The following is a 9,297-nucleotide window of genomic DNA, read 5'->3' on the forward strand; positions in this document are numbered from 1 at the left end:
TGAACATCATCTTTAGCTTTTTTTTTTTTTTTTTTTTTTTTTTTTTTTTACTGTGTATTTTATCTGTTAACCATTTTACTATCACCGGGCTACCCTTAGTCTGGTTCTAGCAAGGATAAGATAAATCAGATGTCATAATACTGAAGATAAAGACACAGCTTGAAAGATATATCAAGAAATACACTTGGCATGGCATAACAACACAGGTAGAGCATTATTGGTAATGCTTACCTTTTCCGTCCCCTTCATGATGTATTCTGTGCTCAGTTCTTGATATCATTTAACAGTTTTACCAAGCACAGAGGAGACTGTTTGAACTAGAAAGGTTATGTATATCCTTCGCTAACCCCAATCACGTCAAGAGGCCTTCCCTGAATTTAGTATAATCGTCTAACAGCAGAAAAAAGAAAAAATACCTTCCAGATCGTACAGCTGCGAACCCTCCTCCTCGGAACCGTGCTGCCCCAGTATCAGCTTGTACCGCCCCAACCTAGCAACAAAAAAGGTCGCGAGTACAATCAGGGGCAAAACTTCTACTGCTCTAGTGCATCTACTTCACACTCAGGACATATTCGTCACTTTCTTCCCTGACAACGTATCAGAGGGAAGCATATATATGGGCAGGGAAATATACAATGCTTCTCTCGGTCAGCAGAGGAAACTGAGAAATACAAGAGGTAACTTAATTATGATGGAAACTATCGTTCCCCGTTGTAATGTGCAGTTGCGGATATAGATATCGAAAAATTTCGTTATTACCTCCGCTAATGAAGTTGGAGGAAGTTATGTATTTACCTTTGTTCGTCTGTGTCCACACGATATCTCCAAAAGTTTTACATAAATTTCACTGAAATTTGGTGGAAAGGTGAGTCATGGGCCAAGAAAGAATAGAATAAATTTTGGGACTGATGCTTGTTCGGCCCCGGAGTATCCCGCACAATATCTCCAGAAGTTCTCAATGAATCTCAATGAAATTTTGTGGAAGGATGGGCCATGGGCCAAAAAAGAATTTGTTAAATTTTGGAGCGGATCCGGATCCTATGTATCCCGCATAATCTCTCCAGATCTCCATGAATTTCAATAAAATTGTGTGGATGAGTGGGCCATAGGTCAGGGAACAATTGATTAAATTTGGGAGCGGATCCGGATCCTATGTATTCCACACAATATCTCCACGGATCCGGATCCTATGTATTCCGCACAATATCTCAACGGATCTGGATCCTTTTTAGTGGCAATGGCATCGGCGGAGGTATGCGCTGTCTGAGTTCTTTCTAATTATAAATTGCGACTGTGACGACTGAAATTCGAAACCCCACGTTATACAATATTCGGTGCCAAATTTTCCAGATCATTATGCATATATAGCTTGAACATTCCACTAATAAGTGGAGCAAATACTATTATCCGCAACCGTACATGGTCCAGACGAGATGCAGCACAGATTATACCATAATTATCAATATTTCACAACATAAGTAATAATATTCACATTCTCTCCGAGTTCCGTAGAAAGAGATTTTGATTATTATTTGTGCATTTTTTTAACTCATCAAAAACGTCATTAAGAGATATATAAGCATTGTGAAAACTGGACTTGTGCAAACAGGTCATAGGCGGATCATGCCACAAAATGAATCACCTTATTGCACCAGACACGACCCCTTCCGAAGTTTCATTGAGGTTATATATGAGTGATTCCCTGGGCGATGACCCCTGCCCAGTGCGGAGGACGTCCCACTGATTGAAACCATCAGTTTGGGGGAGTGTAGAAGCCCCGGCGGCCGCCATCAGAGTGGTGTACCAGTCAGTGACGTGCAAGAGGCCACTGTGCACCCTCGGGGTGTTCGCCAACATACCACCGTGCAGCAGCCCCGGGGAGCGCGTACCCCCCTCCCACAGCGTGTATTTGCCACCACGCAGAGGCAGGTTCACCCCTGATGAATCGCAATTAATGTAATTACGCTTGATTCCACCCAAGGGAAAGATGTACCTTATAAATATATATATTCTAACAAAGAAGTGTTCTGTTTGTACTCAGAGAAAAGATGAGCCATATGAATATAAATACAATGCTAATAACGAAGATTTGTGTTTCAATTGTATTTGTATAATCTCTGGCAAGTGATACTTTGCATAGCACAGATCATTTTAGTTATCTTCGTTACAACTTCCATTATATTATTATTGCCCATATGTCAACAACCACTGACCTGGTGGCGAGGGGGCGCCGTTGTCAGATGAGAAGATAATGAGTGTGTCGTTTGCGAAGCGTGATGCTCTGAGGGCAGCCACGACCCGACCCACCGCGTGGTCCATGGCCGTCACCATCCCCAGCAGTGTCCGCCGGTCAGGGTCGCTCTCGTCCGGGTACAGATCCAGGTACTCATCCGGTACCTGTGTCGACAGTACCGGGGTTACTGGGGCAGGAGTACTCGGGGCCATGCTAGTTTAGTGGTGACGGGTTGCATCCAGATCTGCGTGAACTTGGAGTATGACTTTGAAATTCAAGTTGTGGCAGGCATTTAACACAAATGCTGGTAGTATGTTCCTTTGTAGCGAGTTTATATTTAATTCTGCACCCTACTGACTCATGACGATGATAAACAATATGCATATAGGTAGGCTATATCCAATACAACAGTTTGGGCACCCGTGTCGTAATGGTGTGACACTTGTGTGACACTTGTGTGGTAATGTAGTAACGGTGTGTTACTGGTATGGCTCTGGTGTGGTGTTGAAGTATTGGTGTTACTGAAACGGTGCTAGACCACAGAATAATTCTGTATGGCCGGAAAAAGGCCTCTGTCACAATCATTAATGTGGTATGGCTTTCATCATTTAAAGTGGGTGAAATTGATTGGAATTAACCTTTAAATTATGGTTATATCTACATTAAATAAATCCCGTTATTTTTCAGGCAAGTTGATGTGGTTGCAATGGGAAACCCCCTTGCCCCAACACTAAGTAACATTTTCTTAAGCTTCCATGAGAAGAATTGGATTATATATTGCCCAGATGATTTTAAATTTTTTATAGGAGGTATGTACATGACACCTTTTTACTTTTTAAATCTCCAGATCATATACCACGATTTTTAAGCTACCTTAATTCGAGACATCCAAACACAGAATTCACAGCTGAGACAGAAAAAGATAAGAAGCTTCCATTTTTAGATATAGATATCACCAGAACAGGCATCACTTTTACTACCAATGTCTACCGGAAACCAACATTCACGGGATTATGCACGAAATTCAGCTCATTCATACCAATAAATTATAAACGTAATTTGATAACAACTCTGACTAATCGAGCCTACCATATTTGTTCAGATTATTTTCAGCTTCATAAGGAATTAGAGTCCATAAGAAATATACTTTATAACAACGGGTTCCCTAAATTTTTCTCTGACCTATACATTGGCAGAGCTATTAACAAGTTATTAACCCCTGTGGCTCAAAAAGTTCAAACTGTCCCGAAACACACTATTTACTTTAAGCTCGATTACAAAGGTAAACATAGTTTTCACCTGAGAAACAAGCTACGCAAACTACTCAGCTACACATTTCCACAAATAGAGTTCAGAGTCATTTTCAGTACGAGAAAAATAGGTACTCTCTTCAGAATCAAAGATAAAGTACCCATACATCTAGAGTCCTCTGTTGTTTACAGATATACGTGTGATAGCTGCCAGGCGTCATATATCGGAAAAACAGAGAGACATCTAAAAACACGCATACACGAACACTTAGGTACATAAGCTCGAACAGGCAAACCAGTCACTACAGTAACACCACCCTTTAGTGCCATCAGACAACACTCACACACACACGATCACCCTGTCAAGCGAACCTCCTTCACAGTCCTTGCAAGAAGCCAGTACAGCTCTGACCTCCCCATCATGGAGACATTTTATACACACCTCTACAAACCCACTATCGGTGACAATAGTTCATCTGTTCAACTGCTGTGTTTTTAAAGGTTTGACTGTATTCTTATCTTGAAATTTTACCTGAATATTCTTGCTTTTACTACACTGGTTTGTGCATTTTAGTGTATGAATGTTTTATTTTTTGATGACTTAAGTAGGATATCCATTTGCCTTAGAATATTTCTTAGTTATTTTCAATACAAAGTTTGATCAAAGACATAAATATTTTTACCATAGCTAAAATAAATTATTACTTTTAGGTCTGATGATGCAATGAGATATTGCGAAACGTCACCATTAAAGATGTTCCTACAAGCCCTGGTATTGATATTCCTTTTATATATATATATATATATATATATATATATATATATATATATATATATATATATAGGGAGCCTCAGTGGTAGAGTGTGCGTTTCGCACGCGGGTGAGCCAGGGTTCACGCCCCGCCAGGGTATTAAACTTTGGGAGTGTTCACCCGGCCACGTACTGCATTGGCGGACACCAGGGGTGCTGTGGTTGAACCAGTGTCGCATACTATAAAGTATGCTTGCACCCAGTCGGTTTGCGCGGGCCGATTACACTTGGATCACAGACTACACACACATCCAAAGCCACTCCAACACTACAGTTACACTTACAAGCACTTCTCACCCTACGTACAATCTCTACTAGACAGCCTAAGCCACTTGGTAGAGATACATTGGTTGTATCGTCCCGGATGACTTCGGTCGGGATAGGCCGGTCCTGCAGTGGATACTCAAACTGCTGCTGCTGATTATATATATATATATATATATATATATATATATATATATATATCTATATATATACTAAAGGTCCAACCGCACTGCCTCCTGTGCTGCCGGAGCAGTGTGCCACTGAGAGTGAGTAGGCGCTGTGTTGACAAGTTAGAGACTGGGATATTAAACACTCTTATATCCATGAAGATCTATGCATACAATGTAAGAGACCTCGCTGAAGATGACAAACTTGATAACTTAATGACTGAACTGGAAAACATTAGTTGGGATATTGTAGGTTTGGAGTGAGACCCACAGAAAAAGAAGAAAAAGTAATTCAACTCAATGACAATGGCCACCTATTTTACTACAGAGGGAAGGGAAAATGGAAGATTTAGTGATGTAGGATTTCAAATTAACTGAAATCTTGCAGAGGACATTGATTCAGCAGTTTACAGTATCTGACAGAGCAGCAGTAGTTTTAATCACAATGTGCAAAAAATATACCATGAAAGTAATACAATTACATGCAACAACTTCTCAAAGCTCAGATGAAGAAATCGAAACATTCTATGATGACGCCTCCAGATTATGGAAGAAGAAAACACCTCATGTACTATACTCTTGGGAGACTAACACAAAAGTTGGCAAATCGAAAAATGGACAAGCGTGTATGGGAAAATTTGGAGTGGGAGAAAGGAACGAAAGAGGAGAATGTTGGTAAACTTTGCAGAAATGTTTAACATGAGAATGATGAACACATTCTTTCGCAAAAGAACAGGGTGAAAGTGGACCTGGAGAAGCCCAAATGGAGAAACAAAGAATGAAATCGACTTCATTATAGCAATTAAGAATAACACAATCACAAATGTCACAGTTGTCAACAAAGTAAATATTGAAAGTGACCATAGAATGGTGGGTTGCACAGCAAGATTCAGTTTCAAAAGTGAAAGAAAGAAGATGATTAGATATAAAAAGATATGTCCAATAAAAGTCAACGAAAACAAAGCAGCCTTTCAGTTGGAAATAAGGAACAGATTTCAGGCTCATATCAGTAATGCTGAATGTGACATTGATGAGCTGAATGACAGACTAACAAAACTACTAAAAGAATCAGCGGAGGTAGTAGGAAAACCTAATACAACCAGAGCCAAGAAGTATTCAGAAAAGACACGAGCTTATGAAAAAAAGAAAGGAAATGAAAGTAAAAACAAAGACAGATAAAATAGAAAGAGCGGAATTAAATAAGCTTATCAAGCAAAAAGACAAAGTGAAGAAAAAGAAAGAGACACAGGGATCAAATCAAGGAAACCATCAAAAAAGGAACAAGTCTGAAACAGGTCCGAAGTAAAATGGCACTGGGAAAGCAACAAATTACATCACTAAAAGAGAAAAACGGCGAAGCCATTAAATGCAGAGATAAGATGTTGAAGAGAGTTGAAGAATATTACAAAGAACTGTATGCATCAAAGACAGTAGTACCAATAGCTAACTTTTCAGTTGACACAAGTGAAATACTCGAGGTAACACCAGACGAAGTAAATAATTCTCTCAAAAATATGAAAAGAGGGAAGGCTCCGGGAGAAGATGGAATAGTAGCAGATTAACTGTTGGATGCAGGAGCAGAAGTACAAAATAGGCATGCTCACTTATTTACCCAATGTATAAAACAGAAGAAAATTCCCAAAACATGGTGTAATGCAATAGTTATTCTACTTTATAAAAAAGGTGATTCAAAAGACCTTAGTAACTATCGACCCATTTGCTTGCTATCAGTCATTTACAACTCTTCAGTAAAGTCCTTACAAACAGAATAGCTACAAATCTGGAGGAAAACCAACCTCGTGAACTGGGAGGATTCCGAAGCGGTATATACTCGACTACTGATCATCTACGCACAATGAATCAGCTAATTGAGAAAACTTCAAAATACAATAAACCTCTGTGCTTAGGTTGTTTTGATTACGAAAAGGCTTTCGATTCAGTAGAGCACATAGCAATTATAAATTTATTGCGAGAACAAGGTATACTGTGAATGAGAACATTGTAAAACTGCTCGAAAACGTATATAAAGAGGGAATTGTTACAGTTAAATTACATAAAGAATCAAAGAAAATTAAGACTGAGAAGGACGTGCGTCGAGATACAATTTCACCAAAGTTATTCACAGCATACCTAGAAGGTATTTTCAGAAAGCTAGACTGGGAAAATAAAGGAGTGAACATTGATGGAGAAAAGCTAAACTATTTAAGATTTGCAGATGACATTGTCCTAATCTCAGAAACAGCAGAGACATTGCAAGATGTTAAATGACCTGAACAGAGAAAGTCTTAAAGTAGGGCTAAAGATGAACAGGAGAAAAACTAAATTAATATTTAATCCTCAAACACCAAAGAGCATCATCAGAATAAGTTGGGAAATTCTTGAAGAAGTCGAGGAATACAACTACCTGGGACAACTAATAAAATTAACGAAAGATAATGATAGCGAAATAAAAAGACGCATTACAATTGGGTGGAAAGCTTTCGGTAAACATAGGGACATTATGGAAAGTAGCTTCCCTGTTTGTATGAAACGAAAAGTATATAACGAATGTATAATTCCAGCTATGATGTATGGTTGTGAGAGTTGAAACTGACAAAATCGATGGAAAATAAATTAATTCGATCTGAGAGCAATGGAAAGGTCAATGTTGGGAATATCTTCAAAAGACAGGAAAAGATCAACTTGGGTGAGAGAGCAGACTAAAGTCAAACATATTATAGAAGTTATAAAAGAACAGAAATGGATTTGGGGAGGCCATGTAGCGAGAATAAGGGATAATTGATGGAGCAAGAGGTTGACTGACTGGACATCAAGAGATTGTAAGCGTGAGCGAAAAGGCCAGACAGGAGGTGGAGGCATGAGATAGATAAATTTGCAGGATGTTATCGCAGCAAAGATTGTCTCAGTCAAGGAATTCATTAGAAGGTTGGGGGAAGCCTTTGTTCAGGAGTGGACGTGTAATGGCTGTATATATATATATATATATATATATATATATATATATATATATATATATATATATATATATATATATATATATAATCTATCTATCTATCTATCTATATACCTAGGCTGCTTCCCCCAAGGAATGGGAGGTAGCCGAGACAGGACGACTCACTCTCCATTTACTCATCCATTCAAACACATTCATTCGCATCTTAGCCCCAAAGGGGAGAACGGACAGATCCTCACCGCATCACACCGCACAAGGGTCAACTGCGCAATGCAAGCAGTGACATCCACAGCAGGGCCCGACAGCAGAACTGGTTTACCCCTGCCACATCATAACAGACCCATCCCCTTACCCGCACCTGACCTGACTAGCTGATCAAACCAAACTCAGGGCTGCGTCATCACTTATTCATTCACAATTTCTCTCCATTTATTTCTGTCACGCACAGCCACTCTTCCTTGCTCAACAGACATCCCTCTCGCATCCAGCGCTCTCTTCACACTGTCCATCCATCCTATTCGTGGTCTTCCTCTCAGTCTTACACCTCTCACATCAGATCTAGTTATCTTTTTCACCAATCGCTCATTATCCATTCTCTCCATATGCCCAAACCATTGCAACACCCTCTGCTCAACTCTACCAGCCATCTCCCGAACAACTCCAGTTCTCCTTCGCACTTCATCATTTCGCACTCGATCCATACGCGTCACTCCACACATACTCCTCAGACATCTCATCTCCATTACATTCAAACTTTTCCTCTCTGCTACACCCATATTCCATGTTTCAGCCCCATATAACGCAGTCAGTGCACCACAACACCCTCATACAGCCTTCTCTTTACATCCATTCTAAGCGAACGACATTTAAACACTTTTTTCATTCCTCCCAGCACCTTTCCTACTTCATTTATTCTAAACTTCACTTCTGCATCTATTCTTCCATCCACAGCAACATGTGACCCTAGATATTTAAAACAATCTACCTCCTCAAGCAACTCACCATTCAAAACTATATTCATCCCCCTACCATCTATCAACCTCGTACACTTCATCACTTTACTCTTATTCTCATTTACTTTCAATTTCCTCCTTTCACACACCCTTCCAAACTCCTCTACCAACTGTCTCAATCTCTCCTCTGAATCAGTCACCAGTGCAGTATCATCTGCAAACAGCAGCTGCTTCAGATTCCACTCTCCTCCATCAACATTTACCAGACTCAGACCACCTAAAACTCTTGCATTCACCTCCCCATCCATGTAAATATTAAACAACCAAGGCGACATCACACATCCCTGTCGCAGCCCCACTCTCACGGGAAACCAATCACTCACAGCATTTCCCACTCTTACACACGCTCTACTATTTACATAAAAACTTTTCACCCCTTTTAGTAACCTACCATCAAGTCCATACAATCTTAAAACAGTCCACAAAGCCTCCCTATCAATTCTATCATACGCTTTCTCTAAATCCATAAATGCCCAAAACACATCCTTGCCTTTCGCTAAATACTTTTCACACACTTGTCTCACAGCAAACACCTGATCAACGCATCCCCTCCCTCTCCTAAAGCCACACTGCTCATCACTAATCACTCCCTCTGTACCCTCTCTA

General features: G+C 39.9%; 1 protein-coding gene across 1 annotated transcript in view; it reads right to left on the reverse strand.

Moving 5' to 3' along the window:
* The window catches only part of LOC145413474 (arylsulfatase B-like), a 62,155-nt gene that overhangs the window by 2,270 nt on the left and 50,588 nt on the right, over window positions 1–9,297 (reverse strand). Inside the window, exons 8-11 of the mRNA XM_080283172.1 lie at window positions 4,960–4,995; window positions 2,214–2,397; window positions 1,643–1,937; window positions 417–490 (exon numbers count right to left, since the gene is read on the reverse strand). Coding sequence (XP_080139298.1) covers window positions 417–490; window positions 1,643–1,937; window positions 2,214–2,397; window positions 4,960–4,995 — 589 coding nt within the window. The remainder of the gene's footprint in view (window positions 1–416; window positions 491–1,642; window positions 1,938–2,213; window positions 2,398–4,959; window positions 4,996–9,297) is intronic.

The sequence above is a fragment of the Coenobita brevimanus genome, chromosome 96 (assembly GCF_032717465.1).
Source record: "Coenobita brevimanus isolate Jiangsu-jjx chromosome 96, ASM3271746v2, whole genome shotgun sequence".
Lineage (NCBI taxonomy): Eukaryota > Metazoa > Arthropoda > Malacostraca > Decapoda > Coenobitidae > Coenobita > Coenobita brevimanus.